The sequence below is a fragment of the Podarcis filfolensis genome, assembly GCF_964270895.1.
Source record: "Podarcis filfolensis genome assembly, chromosome: 3".
NCBI classification, from domain to species: Eukaryota; Metazoa; Chordata; class Lepidosauria; order Squamata; family Lacertidae; genus Podarcis; species Podarcis filfolensis.
This window is the reverse complement of record NC_139606.1, coordinates 93,178,619-93,197,839: the sequence shown is the minus strand read 5'-3', so window position 1 is coordinate 93,197,839 and position 19,221 is coordinate 93,178,619. Positions and strand designations below refer to the sequence as shown.

The following is a 19,221-nucleotide window of genomic DNA, read 5'->3' as shown; positions in this document are numbered from 1 at the left end:
AAGCAGTTTAGCCATACCATTTAATGTCAGCCTTGCCAAAGAATTTTTATTATGTGCATCTTCCGCCAAAGGGTTTAGGGTAGCATACATGATTCCATTTTATCAGCACAGTGACTGTGAAATAGGGCTGGGCTAGGGTCTAGAGCTCCCTGGAAAGGACCCTGATGTTGGGAAAGATGGAGGGCACAAGGAGAAGGGGACGACAGAGGACGAGATGGTTGGACAGTGTTCTCGAAGCTTCCAGCATGAGTTTGACTAAACTGCGGGAGGCCGTGGAAGACAGGAGTGCCTGGCGTGCTCTGGTCCATGGGATCACGAAGAGTCGGACACGACTAAACAACTAAACAACAACAACAAAGGGTCTAGAGCAGGAACTGGGAAGCATTTTAAGCTTGAGGGCCACATTCCCTCCTGGGCAACCATTTGGGGGCCACATGGCAGTGGTGAGTGAGACAAGAGGCAATAGTGGGTAAAGTAGCAAATGTTACTGTAGGCCAGGTTCTACACACACTCATGCACCCCTCTCTATCAATCTAGGCAAACAAGAAGCATCATCCCAGAGTTCAAGGGCACATTCCAGACTGGCAAAAAAACACTTGAGGTGTCAAGTAGGGCAGCTGAGGAGTGTGGCTGTGGAGTGTCAAGAGGGTCACATAGGCCTGAGGTTCCCCATCCCTGAACTAAGAGCACCCAGTGGCTTAGAAGGACTTTGCCATAAATGGTTGAGAATTTTCCCCTAAAAGTTTTTTATTCAGTGCAATTTACATTTTCCGTTTTCCTCTGAAGTAACAAGAATTGTAAGCATACTCTGCTTTTACATAAAAGCTTACACACTAAAGTTGGTTCATAGGCAAGTTGTGGTCATTCATGGATGGTGATAGATTGACCACAAATCGCCCATGCATAGGTGAGCTCAAGGTTGGATTACTGCATCGTGAGGACTACCTTTGGGCTTGGTTCAGAGGCTGCACCTGGTGTGTGGCTAACAATCTGCTACTCAGCCAAGTCCAAGGTGTTTGTACTAAAGTGTAAGTTAATTAGCTACTTGAGAAACCGCCTTAGCCCTTATATACCCTGTAGATCATTGCAGTTTGTGGGAGATTTTCTTCTGCAAATTCTGATGATCTCACAAGCCCGCTCCACAGTAACTCGGAAAAAGACTTTCATTGTCGCTGCCCCGTTCTGTGGAATAGTATTCCTGTCAAGATATGACAGGTACCTACTATCTGTGTTTTCCAGGGACTAAATGAAAATATTTTTCTTATGGGCTTTCCTAGCTGAATAAATGGGTCTTTGCTACAAGTGTATATTCTGTAGTGTTTTGTTTTAAATGTATCAACTGTTTTTCTGAGGTCGATGAACCCATATTCTGATTCAGTATAAGGCAGTTTCCAGTGTTGTAATGAGCTGCAGATGGGAATGTGGGGATTCAACCCAGTGCCTTACAGGAAGCCTATAGTCTAAAGCAGGCATGGCCAAACTTGGCTCTCCAGCTGTTTTGGGACTACAACTCCCATCATCCTAGCTAACAGGACCAGTGGTCAGGGATGATGGGAACTGTAGTCCCAAAACAACTGGAGGGCCAAGTTTGGCCATGCCTGGTCTAAAGGGTCTATCTGATTCTGCCTTGGCTACATTCTTCCATGAGGTGGTACAGCTGTGAAGAGATTTGTTGAGTGCTAGATGATCTATCTATGAATTTGATTCACAGGTTTGGTGATTTTCCTCTAGGGACTCTGCTGGCCAGCTGTGCCCTTTAATTATAATATATTTACAATGATAGATTCCCTTCCCACCCCCCACCCCCAAAAACCCATGTTGCTAAACCAAATTCAGCCTCAGGATTAATCTACTTTTTTTCTCACATAGAGTATTAGAAACCAGTAATGCAGAATAAAATGGGATTTTGGGGGTGGGGGAGAAAGATTAGATTCTTTATGACAGCTACTGCTGGAGGAAAATGTATATAATTCCCAATATCTTAGTAATCAAAAGAACACTTCTAGTACAGAGCTCGGACAGTGAGGCATGGTAAAATTCTTAATTACTTGGGGAATTACTTTAGTAGCGACATCAAATGAAAACAAGATAAGCTTATTAATGAATTCCGACCAAAGAGCTACTGAACTAAAGATGAAATAGCATAAAATAGGAGGAGGAAGTGATCATTTCATATAACTGGTTTATGGATGTGTAGTGAAGTGTTTAGCGAAGATTAAGTACTGGAGGGTTTATATCATTAAACAAAAAAAATGATCTCACTTCTCTTGCAGAGGCAATATGCCTGCAAACCTGGACTCACTTTGGAGTTTAGAATTCTGATCAATTTCTGGACCTGAATATGCTCAGAACCTACTTCTGGCTGTCCTGGTGAATGAAACAAGATCAGGGCTAACAATGGAGACATGGGGGCCAGGCCACCACATGCATTATGTCAACTTGATTTCAAATAATGCTTGCATACGGCTTATGAATCATATGAGCATAAGAAGAGTCTCCTGGATCAGGCCAATAGCACATCTAGTCAAGCATCTCACAGTGGCCAAGAACATGCTTATGGGCAGCCTGAAAGCAGGACCTCACCACCACATCACTTGCCTCACTTGTGATTCCTAGCAACCATATTCAGTCTGTCTACACTGACTGGCAGCCGCTGTCCAGGATTTAGGGTGGGGTGGGGTGGGGACGGACACTCCAGCCCTACCTAGAGAGGTCACTGATTGAACCTGGGACCAGATCCTGTCCCACTGAGCTGCGGCGAGCAGCCACAAAATTAAAAGACGCCTGCTTCTTGGGAGAAAAGCAATGACAAACCTAGACAGCATCTTAAAAAGTAGAGACACCACCTTGCCAACAAAGGTCCGTATAGTAAAAGCTATGGTTTTCCCAGTAGTGATGTATGGAAGTGAGAGCTGGACCATAAAGAAGGCTGATTGCCGAAGAATTGATGCTTTTGAATTATGGTGCTGGAGGAGACTCTTGAGAGTCCCATGGACTGGAAGAAGATCAAACCTCTCCATTCTGAAGGAAATCAGCCCTGAGTGCTCACTGGAAGGACAGATCGTGAAGCTGAGGCTCCAATACTTTGGCCACCTCATGAGAAGAGAAGACTCCCTGGAAAAGACCCTGATGTTGGGAAAGATGGAGGGCACAAGGAGAAGGGGACGACAGAGGACGAGATGGTTGGACAGTGTTCTCGAAGCTACCAGCATGAGTTTGACTAAACTGCGGGAGGCAGTGGAAGACAGGAGTGCCTGGTGTGCTCTGGTCCATGGGGTCACGAAGAGTCGGACACAACTAAACGACTAAATAACAACTATATATATATAATTACTGTTGAAAATGATATGTTAAAAAACATATATATATATATATATATATATATATATATATATATATATATATATATAAAATTTTATTAGTTTTTTAACATATAATTTTCAACAGTAATTAAACTTACTTTTACATCTTATTCAATTTTTTTGACTTCCATCAATCCTGTCTGAAAATTTTCCAATCTAATCTTTCAGTATGCATTCCTTATCTTCCCTATTACATTTCAAACTCATAACCAATATCTCTATCTTTTTCTACTTTGTAACACTTTGTATATTTCTCCTTACAAAGCTTCTTGTAGTCCTACTAGCGTAATTTGTTGATTGCAGTTGCTCTTCAAGTAATTCATATACTTCTTCCAATCTTCTGTAAATCTCTAGTCCCACAGGTTTTGAATCCTTCCTGTCATTTTGTCCAATTCTGCATAGTCCATTAATTTTGTCTGCCGTTCTTCTTTCGTCTGAATTTCTTCTTGTTTCCATTTCTGGGCTAACAATACTCTTGCTGCAGTTGTTGCATATAAAAACAATTTAACATCTTGCCTATTAATGTCCTGACCTATAATACCAAATAAAAATGCTTCTGGTTTTTTTAAAAAATGTATATTTCAACATCTTTTTCATCTCAAGGCCTCACACTTTATTGGGTCTGGAAGCGGAAGAGGGAAAGCAGAAGATGACAAGGAAAACGTTTCCAAATCAACTGTCCCATCAGCTTTATAAATTTCCGAAGATGCCAATGGATCAAATATCCCGGGGAGGAAATTGCCCTTCTCCTGAGGCAGCACTTTTTTCTCTTGTTTTAAGAGTTCAGTCGCACACAACGCCATTGTTTTCCCTACCGATCACGGCTATTGTGCGTCGGTATGTGAAGTGCCTGGTGCAACAGGAAGCCCTGGAAATGGGTGGGTGTGTGTGTTGTCAACAGCGCCGTTTGGCACAGGATGTTGGACTTCTTGGATCAGCTGCCAAGCCTCGGGAAGCGGACTCTCCCCGCCCGCTGCCCTTTTGTGGGGACACAGGGAGGGCAGGCTGCGGCCTTGGCGCTGGCGCCGCCTATGCGAAAGTGTCCCTTGAGCGCCACCTGTTACTTCTCTCCCGCCGGCCCGGCGCGCGGATCTCCTCCTGCGCGCTCGGCTGAGGGAAGGCAGCAAAGGTGCCTCAGGCTCTTCCCCAGCGCCGCCTGCGCATTCTCCGCGGGGCCACCTGCGGGCGCCATGACCGTCGGGGGGACCTGGAGAGCCAGGGGGCCTGCGGAGGACGAAATCTCTATCCTGGAAAAGGAGGAAGAAGAAGAGGAGGAGGAGGAGAGGAGGCAGACAGCCCCAAGCGGCCACGCTGAGGAGGGGGAGTCCGGCTGCGCCTCCAAGAAAGTCGCCTTCGCCGTCCTCCCGGACAGGTACGAGCCTCTCGGCGGCGCGGGGGACGAGCAGCAGCCCAAAGCCGAGCGCAAGAGCAAGAAGCGCAGGAGGAAGCTCAAGAAATACGGCAAGGTAGGCGGCGAGGGCGGCGGGACAAGGGGCGCCTCAGCCGTTTCGGGCGCCCCGAGGCCCTGCGCGCTCGGCGGATCATGGCGCGCAGGTCCGTTATTCGGGGGTCAGCCTCGCTAGGCGAGTGTCTTGCCCAGCCTCAGCGCCCCGGCTATCGGATAGGATGAGGGCAGACTTCGGTCATATTATATAATAAAACAAATATTTAAAAATTGCTGGGGGATTTCTGGACGCATCGGATTGTTGAAATGCCTTCACCACACTTCACTAGCACCTGGTTATGTTGCGGGAATGTGGGATATTTGGTCTGAGTGGCGTTCATGCAGAGCCGACCCATCCAGGAGGCTGGCTAAGTGAGGCAACCGCCTCAGGCACAGCAGCCAACTCCTAGGGGGTGGAGGTCCCTTACGCCCCCCAAAAATATATATATTTGAGGGTGCCAGGGTCCCCTAAGTTGATGGGCATTGCCATTCACATGGTGTTCATGTGCCATGTCATGCGATCAATTATATGGGGCCGGACTTACCTGGTCTCTCCCAATATTTTATTCAAGTTGGTACCCCTGGCCTCAGGTGGCAGGCTCCACGGGGGCAGCAGATCCGGATGTAGATCTCTATTCCTCCTTCGTTCCTGATGCAGATCTTCACTCACCCCTTCTTCCCTGGTGGGCTTGGGTGTGAAAGCGGGGTGTTTTGAGGGGCTAACCAGGCTGGGATAGCAGGCTTGTGGGTTTTTGAGTGTCTGATGTAGATTTTTTTTTCAATTTCGTTGTTCTGTATGGGACAATGATAATAAAGATTATTGTATCATTTTCCTCAGGTGCCAAAATGTCTTGGGCTGGCCTTGTGCGCAAGGGTATATGCTTAACCTTTCTGTTCAGATGACTCCTAGAGAACATGTAGAGGGTCCAGGATGGTGCTCAGTTCAGTTCTCTCAGCATTCGTAAGGTCTTCTGTACAGTGACCCAAGACTGCCCTTTCTCGCTTTCAGAGGTCGTAGCAACAATCCCAGTTGTTGACATGCTTGTGTGCATGTTCATTGCAAGTCTGAAGCCACCTGCTTTTGAAGGACTGTAGGATGTTGAAGATGGATGTGATCTTGGAGGTCATCTAGTTTGCTCAGTTCAGGGATTTGGGCATAGCTGTCAACTTTCAGATTTGAAAATAAGGGAGCAGCAGCTTCACTTGTCCCGGGGACAGTCTACGGGATATCTAACAATCCGGGATAGCAGCGGGAAACGGTGCTGGAATAAGGGAATTTCCCACAAAAAAAAGGGAAGGTTGACAGCTATGGCTTTGGGGAAGAATCATTCAAGAAACCACATGGTCAGAGTGGGGCTTTCCAGAGACAAAAAGGGATCTGGGTCGGTTTTGCTGTCTATTGCTCTAATTAGGAAAGATAATCTTGTAGTAGCTGTGGAACACTGGTTTTATAATAGGAAATAAAAGAATGGACCATGAAGATACGGAGACTTTTTGTGTTAAAATGCACACACAGAGAGGCCAGGTGTTTGTTTGTGGCTAAAAGATTTCCCAGATTAAGTTGTGCAAAATAACAGCCACTCTCTACATTCGCTATCATAAAGTGAAGTGAAATTTATTCCCTTGTCATGTTAAGGTTCCAGCACAACAGCCAGCCTGTGCAAATAAAAAAATATTTTGACCTGAAGTCAAAAAGACAATAATGAGGGTGGTCAGGGGAGGGTGTTTCATGAACTATGTACCTCAGTGGAAAAGACCGTCTTTTCTGTTATACTTCCATGGATGGAGGAGGGTCCCTGATGCTCATCTAAGAGCAAGGTCATGAGCGAGAGGGGATTCTTGAGGTACTTCGTTGCTCTCCAGTTGTTATTGGATTGCAATTCTCATCAGCCCCAGCGTGGCCAGTGGTCAGGGATGAAAGCAGTTGTAACCCAACCATATCAGCAGAGCCACTGGTTCCCTACCCATCTCTTAGGGCTTTGTAAGTTAAAACCAGCACTCCACATTGGAGTTGGATGAGGATTAGGTTAAGAATCCCATAATGGTTAAAAGTATTGAAAGAGGCAAATCTTCATCCATATATAGATTTCATCGTGTTGTATACAAAAATACAAATAGCCATTCAATATTAAACCAAACAATAAAAACTGAGGCTAAAAATAAAAACATATGAAGAAATAAACCAGAAACTTATTCAACTGGCAAAAACACTATGGTAGATTTTCAATGGCTTGGCAGATAAAATAAATGCTCTATTTTGCACACTTCCTTTCAGGATGAAAAAGAAAACCTGCAAAGTACATGCTGTGGAAATTATTGAATCAAGTGAACTATATAAAATTGCCTTTGGCAAGTCACTGTGATGAGACCTGGTTACAAATCTGAATTGGGTGGTTGTATGTACAAAAGAGATAATAAAAAATGCAATGGTGTAGCAATTGTGTATCAATGAAAGATAGCCATAATTTCTCTTTGTTGGTGCTCCAGTGAAAATCTGGCAGGATGTATGACACGGTGGCATCCTGCATATGAGCCATTTTCAATGTTCTCTAAAAATATGGATTTATTATTTTTTATAAAAAATCATTTAGCTTATTTTATTTCAAGTTTTGATCATTAAAAGCTTAGCTGCTTAGTTTTCAGATGCCTGATTAATAAAGCTGAATTCTTGTCCTCATAATTAATAACAGTTAATTTTGTTATAATTAATGCAGCAGCTGGTCTTAGATAGTTGACAGCAACACTGTTTAAAACAGTCGTGGGGGAGGGGAATCTCTTTAAAGAAGAAAAGGGTCTAATAAATGCCGAAACCAAAATTCTTATGATAATCAAATTAATAGTAGTAATTTGATTCCTTACTTGCCCTTCATCAAATGGTCCCAGTGTGGGTCACAACAATATAAAAACACAATATTAAAATCCGTTAAAACAAATTACAATAAAAATAAAAGGGTGGATCCTATATGTATCAGGTGACAAAGTGGTAGGAGACAAGAATGTTCATTTTCCTTGTAACTGTGCTATCCTGAATGCAATCAGTTGTTTAAATTTGTACACTGAAAGTTTATTGTTTTAAATTCCATTTTGTTTTAGTTATTTAGAAAATTTTGTATCACTTCCTTTACTAAAAAGCAAACTCAAGTAGGGTCACATTCAGATAAAAATACAAAACTAGTCAATAAAACTATCTCAAGCCTGAATAGTAATATTTATTTATTTAATTATAAAATATGTACGCCTATTGTCAAAACCTCTAATTGGTTTACTTCCTTTTGGAGGAAGGGCGTGATTAGATAATTACGTTATAATTATCAATAAAAGCAGAAGTTAAAGACAAGCTGGCCTAAACAATCGAAGTATACATATAATCAGTGGTTTGAAGCATACCTTTAAAAAAAAAGCCTATTAAAATGCATGACAACCTTACATATGTGGGTAGGTTTGCCTAAGCAACAAATAATTCAGCAGGCACTAAAAACAATACAATGAAGGCACCTGCCTAGTATCAATGGGTAAGGAGTTCAAAAATGCAAGTGCTGCTGAAAATTCAGTTCCCTGCCAGTGCAGGACAAATATTTTGTGGTACTTGTAAAAGCGCTAGTTTCTCAAAGTGGTTGAATGGGCATATATGGGGTAAGGGGATCCATCAGGTAAGCTCATTCTGTATCTGTACCAGGTGGCTCAATATCTCAAAACCCTTCTGATGTATTTGTTCAGCTGGTGCCAATAGTTGAACCATGCTGGTGCCAATCATGCCTCAAGGGAAGAAGATGTCACATTCAAGGTGCCATCATTGATGAGGCCCTGTCTCAAGCTAAAGCACCTAAGGTTTTGCTTAGTGATAGAGTGACAAGAAGGACCTTCCTGACAAATCTTAAATGCCCAGGCAGGACAATGCCAAGGGAGGTGCTTCTTTAGATAACTGGGTCCTAACTCATTCAGGGAAGCATTAAAACCTTGATTTGGGCTGTGTAGCATGTGGGTTGCCGCTGCATACTCTTCAGAAGCGGCATTGCATGATTCCAAACAACTGAAGCATTTTGCACCAGCTGCTGCCTCCAAACCATCTTCAAAGACACATTGAGTGCATTGCTGTAATCTAGCCTGGAGGTTACCAGAGCATGGATTACTTTGTTTAGGATAGTGCTGAGGATCTTAACTGCCCTAGAGCACACCAGTCCTGGTTTGCTTGTTATGACCACAGCTTCAGCTTTGCCACCTTCAAGTGAGTCTCCTGCTGCACATTCTCCTATGCTGCCCAGTATGGGTGAAATTTTCTCCTTGCTCCCTGACCATGTACGTGGTACCATCTCTTCTCTCTCTCTCTCTCTCTCTCTCTCTCTCTCTCAATCTCTCTCTCTCAATCTCTCTCTCTCTCTCTCTCTCTCTCTCTCTCTCTCTCTCTTGTCTGTCTGTCTGTCTGTCTGTCTGCCCCACCCCTTCAACACCCTCCTCAAAATCCAAGTCTTTCTACAAGGCTTAAAAACCTCTTAATCCATCTTCCTGTAGCGAAGTATTAAGTGCCTTAACCTGCTTTTGCTCACACATTTGCTTCTCTCTCAAACCCCATTTTATCTCCCCTGTTGCCTATTTAGATTGCAAATTACTTGGTAAAAGGGATCTGATTTTTCCCCCCTTATGGAACTTCATGTAGACTGGTAGGTGAGGCGTAATACATTCCTCTGTTTACAGTGCCCCGGATGTGAATGCTGTTGTTTCTGTAGGCAAAACAACACACAGAAAACAAGGAGTATCAGCACTGGCTACTAACTCTGATGGCTGTGCTATTAACCTTCACTGGTGGAGGCAGCATACTTCTGAATGCTGGCAGCAGGGAAACAGCAGAAGACGGATAGTGTTGTTGTGCCCAGCTGCTCCTTTTGGGCTTCCTATGGGCATCTGGTTGTGAGAGCAGGATGCTGCACTAGGTGGGCGTGGGCCACTGGCCTGATCCAGAAGAGGCCTCTTACCCTCTTAGCAGGTTTGAGGGAGTTCATAACCAGGTTTGAGAATTAAATATCTATATATCCTTGGATAAAAGGTGAAGGACACTCCTCCCTGCAAAGAACCTAGTGAGGACTGAGAGTGCTGCTCAGTGGCTACAGAATGCTGGTTGGTTGACTGTTGACTATTGGGAGGGGACAAGGGGAAATTGAGTGGATGGAATCCTGGAAAAAAAAGAGTGCAGCATTTTGTTGCAGGCTCCACTTATAAGTATGTAATAACAACTTTATGTTCATGCAATCTTCTTTGGATAATTCTTGTGGCTGAAGGCTGCTCTTGCAGCACAAACAGAATTGTCTTTGAAAAAACAAATAACAAGTTAAATCCAGTGAAGGAGCCTGTTGGATTTCACCTCCCCCCTTTTCCCCTTTCCCTTTTAAGAAGAAACCAGTCCTATCTGAGCTGAAGCCAGCATTCCTGTAGATCAAAAGAGAACCTGCCATTTCAGTCTGTAAAATACTCTAAGCTAATCCACGTGACAGATGCTTTGCATCTCTTTGTGCCGCTTGGCATCCTTACTTTGACAATGTTCCAATTAGCAAGAAGTGTGAGCTTCGTTTCCCACCCTCTGCAACAGAGACAAAGAGATAAAATAATAGACCTCCCTTCCGTTCTGTGTCCGACTGCATCAGCATTAACACTTTGCTGCTGGTTTGCTGCAAGAGTTTTACCACTGAAAATACTACTCTTGCTGTTTATTTATTTATTTATTCATTATACGTATACCTGTCCTTTTAAGGACATAGGAAGCTGCCTTATACTGAATCAAACCATTGGTCCGTCTTGCTCAGTCTACAATGACTATCAGGGGCTCTCCAGGGTTTCAGCACTACCTGGGGATTGAACCTGCGAACTTCTACATGCTCTGCCATTGGAATTACCAGTCTTTCCCTCGTACCAACCCTTTTCTGCAAGGAGGTCAAGGTGGCCAGTGTGGTGTAGTGGTTAGAATGTTGGACTAGGACCTGTGAAACCAGGGTTCAAATCCCCACTCAGCCAGGAAGCTCACTGAGTGACCTTTGGCCAGTCACTGTCTCCCAGCCTAATTTACCTCACAGGGTAGTTGTGAGGAGAAAATGGAGAGGTGGGGAGAGCCATGTATGCCACCTTGAAGTCATTGGGATATAAATGACCCTTTCCCCCTTTTATCCTTACAACAACCCTGTGAAGTAGGTTACTCTGGCCCAAGTGACTGGTTCAAGGTCATTCAGTCAGGGACAATGGCCATAGGTTCCCTATCCCTGGACAAAATAGTAAGCATCAGGTTGTCTGTGGAAATTTCATATATTGTATGGGTCAACTGAAAGGATGATTAGCTCACGTGTTGGTGCTGATAGTCTTGTATATAAGATCCAACATGCAGCAGTCATGTCAGCTTTAAAGCACATTTGAAACACATTCTTTTCCTCAAAGAATTATGGGCATTGTAGTTTACCCCTCAAAGAGTTACAATTCCAGTAACCCTTAACAAAGTGCAGTGCCCATAATTCTTTGAGGGGGCAAATGTGCTTCAAATGTGATTTAAAGGTATAATGTGTGTACACAGGGAGTTTGATGGCCATGATTTGTTGTCTGTGTCATTCGCTACAGGTTTCGGTGAGACTTTCACATCCCGCCTCTTAAATATTGCTTCATCGTGTATAGGAAATGAACACAAAGGTCATGCTGTATGTTTGTGTTGGAAAGTACCTTGAACCCTGTTGAAATCAGGGCTCCATTGTTTTGGCCAAGGTCCAAGCATTTTATGACACAATCTCTGCCAGGCCCAATGAAACAAAAGAGGTGAAGTAATTTGGCCAAGGCTAGATAGAGGATGAGACAATGATGTCCTCTATGTGACCACCTCTGTTGGTGGCTTTCCAGCTTCATCTTTCTCCTCCTCAAACAGGAATTTATTCTGATCTTGCACCAATGACTTCACACAATTCTAAGCATTTGATAGGGAGTTGGCTGCACCAGTGCATTTTAAAGAGGTGATTGTGCAACTATTTGTAGGCCCTATCACAGAGATGGGGAACTCTGAACCTTCCAGATAATGTTGGATTACAACTCCCATCAGCCCAGCCAACATGGCCTGTGGTCAGGGATGATGGAATTTATAGTCCAACAACTAGAGGGTCACAAGTTCAATCACTGCCCTGCCTTAAGTTTGCTGCTGCAGCAAGTTTTAGAATTACAGTGGTACCTCAGGTTAAGTACTTAATTCGTTCCAGAGGTCCGTACTTAACCTGAAACTGTTCTTAACCTGAAGCACCACTTTAGCTAATGGGGCCTCCTGCTGCTGCCGCGCCACCAGAGTACAATTTCTGTTCTCATCCTGAAGCAAAGTTCTTAACCTGAAGCACTATTTCTGGGTTAGCGGAGTCTGTAACCTGAAGCGTATGTAACCCGAGGTACCACTGTAGTTTGGACCAAAGGGCCAAAATTTAGCCACTTCATAGAAGTGAAGAGTTGGAAAGGACCCTGAGGGTCAACTATTTCAATCGCCTGCAATACAGGAATCTCAGCTAAAACATCCATGACAGATGGCCATCCAACCTCTTCTTAAAAACCTCCAATGAAGGAAAATCCACCACCTTCCAAGGGAGTCCATTCCACTGCCAAACAGCTCTTACCATCAGAAAGTTCTTCCCAACGTTTAGTTGGAATCTCATTGTTTATAACTTGAAGCCATTGGTTTGGGTCCAACCCTCCAGAGAAAGAGAAAGCAAGCTTGCTCCATCTTGCATGTGACAGCCATTTAGATATTTGAAGATAGCTATTATATCTCCTCTCAGTCTCCTCCTATCCAGGCTAAACATATCCAACTGCAATTCCTCATAAGGTGACCTTGATAATCTTGGTAGCCCTCCTCTGCACACATTCCAGCTTGTCAATATCCTTCTTAAATTGTGGTGCCCAGAACTGGACATAGTTCCCCAGGAATGGTATGCTCAAGGCGAAATGGAGCAGAACTATTACGTCCCTATAGTTCTGTTTATGCAGCCTAGAATAGCATTAGCTTTTGATAATTATTGTGGTATCCTAGTGTTTTGAATGTATAGTGTGGATATGACCAAGTCTTTATTCAGACTCAGTCAACAATCCACAACTAAGTTTTTCCTGAGTATGAACTGATGAATGAGCCCATGGTGATAGATAGCTGGTGTTGTGTAATCTAGTACTTGAGGCAATCTCAGTCTAAAGGAAATAGCTTGAATTCCAGGGAGTCTCATACACTCCTCCAGCACCAAGTATTTGCTGCAAAAACAGCATAGCAGCTTCCAGTGAGGTTTTGTTTCATTTGTCGCAGCATGAATCTGGGGGAACTGCCTTTTGTTCTTTTTAATGTCTTTTCAACCCTCTATTCCTTAAGGCTTGTTTCTTATTATGTTATAAAATAGAGGCAACAACCTTACCTATATAAATAAATAAAGGCTTTTTCAAAAAGGTGATAGTCATAGATTCACATAAAAAGAAAGAGTCTAAAGAGAGCAGTGCAACAATGATACCTAATAAAAAGTAGAACACCATTACAACAAATTACTATAAAAAATCAACAAAATTTAAGTGAACACAAAGGTCACCAATATTCAAAAATATTGAATATTGCAAAGCTGATGACAGCTCCTAGCAAAACCAAACAAACCAAAGACCAGAAAGTCCCCATTGATTTATTTTGGAAGCAGCTTCCGTAGGCAGTAGCAGATGCCATGGTAGAGTGGTGGTACTCACCTGACCCCATGAGTTGTCAGGAGAAGGGGAGGAAGGTAGGGATGATGGCATAGTGCAAACGCACCAGTGGAGCCAATCTAGCACTCTTGCTGAAGAGTGGTGCAAGGCAGGTGGAAACACTCATTCCCTGATGGCAAACATGGCCTCGCTCTTCCCTCACAGTTCTTCCTCTTCTCAGATTTTAATGGAGTTCTGAGGCACTTGATGTGCCTTCCTAAAGAGGTGCAGGCAGTGTAAAGGAAGTGGTTTTGGTGAGAAGGAAATGGGGGTAGGTGTTGGTTGCATTGTATATTTTCTGTCTTTACATTATTTGTAAGCTGTCTTGAGAACCCTTTGAGGTATAAGGCAGGAAAGGAATGTCCGTATGTGTGCATATATATGTACGTAGGTTGGTCAACGAAAGTGATATCATATAGAGGAATTCCATGGAAAACAAAGCCTTGCATGATTGTGATAAATGCTGACTCTGACCGCCTTCAAAAGTCACATTCAGGTGAAATCAACATGGTATCCAGGACCAGCCCAAGACATTTTGACACCTGAGGCAAACCACAAAATAGTGCCCCGCTCCCCAGCAGAGTAGAATAGGTGAATGGAGATCTGCATCGGAAACAAGGGAGAGGGGGATAAAAATCTATATCAGAACCTGCTGCTCCTGTGGATCCCTGCACCCGAGATGATCGCCTCACCTTGTCTCACGCGTGAGCTGGCCCTTGTTACAAATGTATCCTGCTCCCCGCCCCAAGGAACTAAGGGGCTGCACCCCATACCATTAACCAGTAACTCTGTGTGGTAGTGTAGGCTAAGAGATGGTGGCCAGCTCCACGGTGAGCCTCATGGCTAAGTAGGGATTCAAACCCCGGTCTCCCAGATCTGAGTACACCACTCTTTCTAGTACAGTGGTACCTTGGGTTAAGTACTTAATTCGTTCCGGAGGTCCATTCTTAACCTGAAACTGTTCTTAACCTGAAGCACCACTTTAGCTAATGGGGCCTCCTGCTGCTGCCACGCCACCGGAGCACGATTTCTGTTCTCATTCTGAAGCAAAGTTCTTAACCCGAGGTACTATTTCTGGGTTAGTGGCGTCTGTAACCTGAAACATATGTAACCTGAAGCATATGTAACCCGAGGTACCACTGTACACTGCACTGGCTTTCCTATACCTTGTGACCAGAAAGCATTGTGAGAACAGAGCCTCACTCAAATAATATTTTTTTTGCAGCTGAAAATAAATGTAAAAATATGTGTGGTGTAATGGTTAGTGTTGGACCAGGACCTGGAAGACAGGGGTTCAAATTTCAACTCAGATATGAAGTTCACTGGGTGACCTTGGGCCAGTCACAATCTCTCAGCCTAAACTACCTTACAGGGTTGTTGTGAGATTAAAATGGAGAGGTTGGGAGACCCATGTATGCCACCTTGAGGAAACATGGGGTATATGTTGTCACTTTCTTGAGTATGTCCTGCTCTTCAGTAGTGTTCTCTGTTCTTTTCTTCTAGAATGTGGGCAAAGCACTGCAAAAAGGATGCCGTTATCTGGTACTCGGTCTGCAGGGATTAGCTAATGCCTACTCATCTCCTCTTGGAGTGGCTGTTTCAATAGCTACGGCGTTTCGTTAAGACTTGCAGCCTGCCACATTTGGGTTGAAGACGGAAGGAACGGTCGCTGAAGCACCTGGCCAAATTTCCCTTTCGCCGAAACTTCGTCTTCAGAAATGTCTCCCAACTCAGCACCAAGAAAGAAAAAATAGAAAAGATTGAACATTCAGAATGGCTCATTTGCTGCTCTGGACTTGAGTAGTTCTCTGACAAGTGCTTTGATCAAAAGAATGAGTAAGGCCAAAAGAACAAAACGTTGATTAGCTGGGCTAGCTTTAGAAATATAGTAACTGTGTGTCAACCACTCACCAGCAGGATTGGTCCAAGACATTTGGCCGCCTGAGGCAAGGATGGCTCCCCACCTCCCATTCCATGTGCAAAATCCTACTGGATTGTCAGCTGAATGAACACTGGTGGCAGGACAGTGGCCCCCGCCACACATGAGGCCTGAGAGGTATAGGGTAGACTGTGCGACATGCACAACTCTGTCCTTCAGCACCTCACCTCCATTCCTCACCCCTTGAGGCAGCCACCTTTGCCTAACAGTGGTGACTGGTCTCCACTGGGACTGCTGGCGTGTAAGGCAGGAGGCCAACAGTAGGTGGAGCCAGAGCCAATGACAGGCACAACCACGGTCAATGATAGGCAAAGTCAATTAATTCTAATTTTGTCCCTAAACTCCTCCTTGCTGAGTTCTGCACAGGAAACACTGAAGCTAAGGAGGAGGAAGCTGAAAGCCAGTTACATCTTTTGGACCAATTATAATTGAAAAAAGGCAGGGAGATGGAGGTTGACTGAGGGTAAACTGAAGTTGGTGCGGTAGTGCCCCATTCAACCCAGTGGACCAGACTGTACTACTGCCTATTAGTTGGGCTGGCCTTGACAAAAGCAAAATCTGTGGGCAAAGAAAAGGACAGCATGTAGGAGGAAATGGAGGTAGAGTGACAGGTAAATGAGACACATAAAAGGAAAACAAAGAGAGGATGTTTTCATAATTCTGGTCAGGCCTTAGTAATGCTGCATGGTGGCCTGGTGTTCCACAGAGGCAAGAAAAGCTGCATCTGTGGAATGTCTGTATCCGAGATTGGGAACTTCTGGATGTTGTTGGACTACAACTCCCATCATCCCTGACCACTGGCCATGCTGGCTGGGGCGGATGGGAATTGGAGTCCAACAGCATCTGCAGAGCCACAGGTTACCCATCCCTGGTCTACATGTTAGAGCACGCAGGAGCAGGAGCAACAGCAGAAGCAGGCAAAGACCAGAAAAGATGGACGAAAAGGGGGAATTGGGAAGAGAAATTATTTGACAAAATGAGAACTTGAGGACATTATTGCATGGGCTCCGTCACGTAGCCAAGCATCTTGCGATCAGTTCCAGATACCTTGGGAGTCCTGGTTCTCACCTGGAGAATTGTGAGACCCCTGTGGGTAGGGTTGCCAGGCCCTGGTAGTGCTTTTATCTCTCTTAAGGGAAGGGAACATTTATGCAAACCACGCCCACTTTCACCAGCCTTGCCTCATGCCCGCCTTCAGTGGCTGAAATGTGTTTTTGAGGGCAAATAATTACGTAGTTCCATTTGCTTGGATAGAGGATAAAGGCAGGGGTGTGTGTATAAACTAGCCTATGGTACAAAGGTAACATTTGCATTCATTGCTCTGCCTGCTTTTGCCTCTGGCCCTGCCTACCATGCAGCCCCTAGAAGGCTGCCCAGAAGAGACTGCTGTCCTCAGGCTGAAGAATGTTCCCCACCACTGTGCTAATTTCACACCATGCGTGCTTTTATAAACCTCTATTAAAGATGTGGGAAACCTTTGGCCCTTCAGATGTGGCAGAACTATGACTCCCATCAGCCTCAGCAAGCATGTCTCAATAGCTAAGAGTTTATGGGAGCTGTAGTTCAGCAGCATCAGGTTAGAATGTGAGACCATATGATGATCCTGCAGGATCAAGACATCCGGTTGTCACAGTGCCCAGCCAAGCTGCTTCTGAGAAGCTCTCAAGCAAGACCTGAGCCCAAGAGTATTCTCGTCTCCTGTGGTCTCCAGCACTGATATTTGGAAGCATTAGTGCCTTCAGCTCTGGAGGCAGAGCACAGCTGCCATAGCTAGTATGCATCTATAGCCCTTTCACAGAATTAAGAATCTAATCCTCTTTCAAACCCATCTAAATTGGTGGCCATCACTGTGAGCGAGTGCCATAGTTTATGTGTTTGTTTTTTAAAATATGTCCTGAATTTTCCAACATTCAGCTTCATTGTATGTCCATGAATTCTAGCATTATAAAAGAGGTTCTCCACACCTGCTCTATTATGTAATTTCCCCGCCACTACTCTTCAGTAGACTTTAATTCTTCTTCTGTATCACCTGCTTGACCTGTGACTGTAGGTCAGGGGTGAGGAATCTTCAGCCCACATGCCTACTTAGACCTAGTTAGGCCTCCTCTCATGGCCCCCAAGGCCATTTTGGCCAAGCCACACCCACCTGCCCCTACCCTTGACTTCATATATGTCATCAATTGTGGGGCAGATGAAGACCTGGCTCAGCTGAAAGGGGGTTTACAGGTACCACGGATGGGTGGTGCTTGCAAAGTCCTACTTGGGTCTTGTAAAGCACCTCGCAAAATGCTCCTGAAGAGCCCTGCAGGCAAAAATGGGCCATCTGGTGCCATGATGTCAGGTGATTCATAAGTGAGTGTCTCCCACCTGTCTGTCTGCAGAAGCTCCTAGGTTCACTCTCCAGCATCTCCAGGTGAGGCTGGGAAAGACTGAAACTTTGGAGAGCCACCACTAGTCAGTGTAAATAAATAATACCAAGCTGGATGAGCAATTGGTCCATCTCAGTATAAGGTGGCTCCTTATGATCTGATTGTCCTGGGACCATGTGGCTTCTGACAGCATTGCAAATGACAATTCCTGTTCTATTGGTGGTGCAGAGGGCCACTTTACAGCCTCACTAGTCTAGGGCAGTTCATGTGGCACTCAATGGCATTTTTGGCAGAGAAATCAGGGCAGGAATAGAAAGTAGCCCCAGCAATCTTGCTTTGCAGCTAGAATGCTACACCTAGGATTACAAAGCTGGTGGGAGGTGTGTAAGACATCTGTATGGCACGCAAAATTTTGCCCCATTTGTTGGGTACTAGATGTTGCCTTGGCACAGCTCTCTGATTATCCTGCTCCAGTCAAAGCAGCTGTAGACAATCAAGCAGCCTGTGTGTATAGGGCAGAAGTATCTGTCATGGTGTTTAATAAAACTCATCTTCCTGGAATGCCCTAGGCACCAAGAGTAAGAGATCAGATGAATATCTCACTGGAAAAAGCATTAAGCTGGCTTGCTGGGTTTAACCTTATGGATGGAAATCTCTGAAAGCTGCCATTTAAAGAATTATCTTGTCCAGTGTTGACAGAAGAATCAAGTATTTGCATTCCTGAAATGATATCTTTCTACCTTGATAATAGTTAATTTTGATACGTTTTATATATACCTTCTGAGCTTTACAGAATTCATTCAAGAATACTTGCTTTTTTAAAGAAATATGCTTTAAAGCTGGTTGTTATTTTGTTTTACTTAATATTAATGAACCTACTAACAAGTAAGCTGATGTACTAAGATAAATTAAATAGATTTAACCAGAGTGCAATTTGTGTGTAATCTGCTTTTGATTTTCCAAACATTCTCTACTATTAATCTTGTCTTGTGGACAAGCCTGGACTTAACCTTCCAGGGGTCCTTTACCTTTACCTTACGTACTATTAATTCAGAACTGGTGTGCGAATAGCCCATAAGGTAAGATCTCTGTAACAACTTCCTATAAAGTGGGTTGTCTTCTGTGAATCACAATTATTTGTTCATTAATTTAGAGCATTTTCACCCAGTTCTCCAGCTAAAAAAGGGGATGGGGGAGGAAGAGGAAAGCAAGCAAACTCAGATACCAATTCTAGAAGTTACAAGCAAGATTCATACAATGATCAGGTGAATGGAAACAGTTCTGAGGAAGCAAGGAGTCTCTTAGTAGAGTTGATGGAGAGACTTTGCTTCCCTCTCTGCTGTTGCTGGATGACAGTCAAGAACGTAAATAGAGACCGCTGGGTCAGGCCAA

At 44.2% G+C, this 19,221-nt stretch overlaps 1 protein-coding gene across 2 annotated transcripts; it reads left to right on the top strand.

The window, feature by feature from the left end:
- Positions 1–3,817: 3,817 nt before the first annotated feature.
- On the top strand, positions 3,818–18,762 carry LOC310758714 (required for drug-induced death protein 1). Of its 2 annotated transcripts, none has more exons than XM_083605609.1 (2): positions 3,818–4,828; positions 7,082–7,383. In XM_083605609.1, exons 1-2 carry the CDS (start codon positions 4,280–4,282, stop codon positions 7,124–7,126), a joined length of 594 nt encoding a protein of 197 aa, XP_083461735.1. In that variant the 5' UTR covers positions 3,818–4,279; the 3' UTR covers positions 7,127–7,383. The 2 variants fall into 2 exon arrangements, with proteins under 2 accessions (XP_083461735.1, XP_083461734.1); XM_083605608.1 differs by lacking the exon at positions 7,082–7,383 and adding an exon at positions 15,025–18,762 and having other exon boundaries at positions 3,944–4,828.
- The last annotated feature ends 459 nt before the right edge of the window (positions 18,763–19,221 follow it).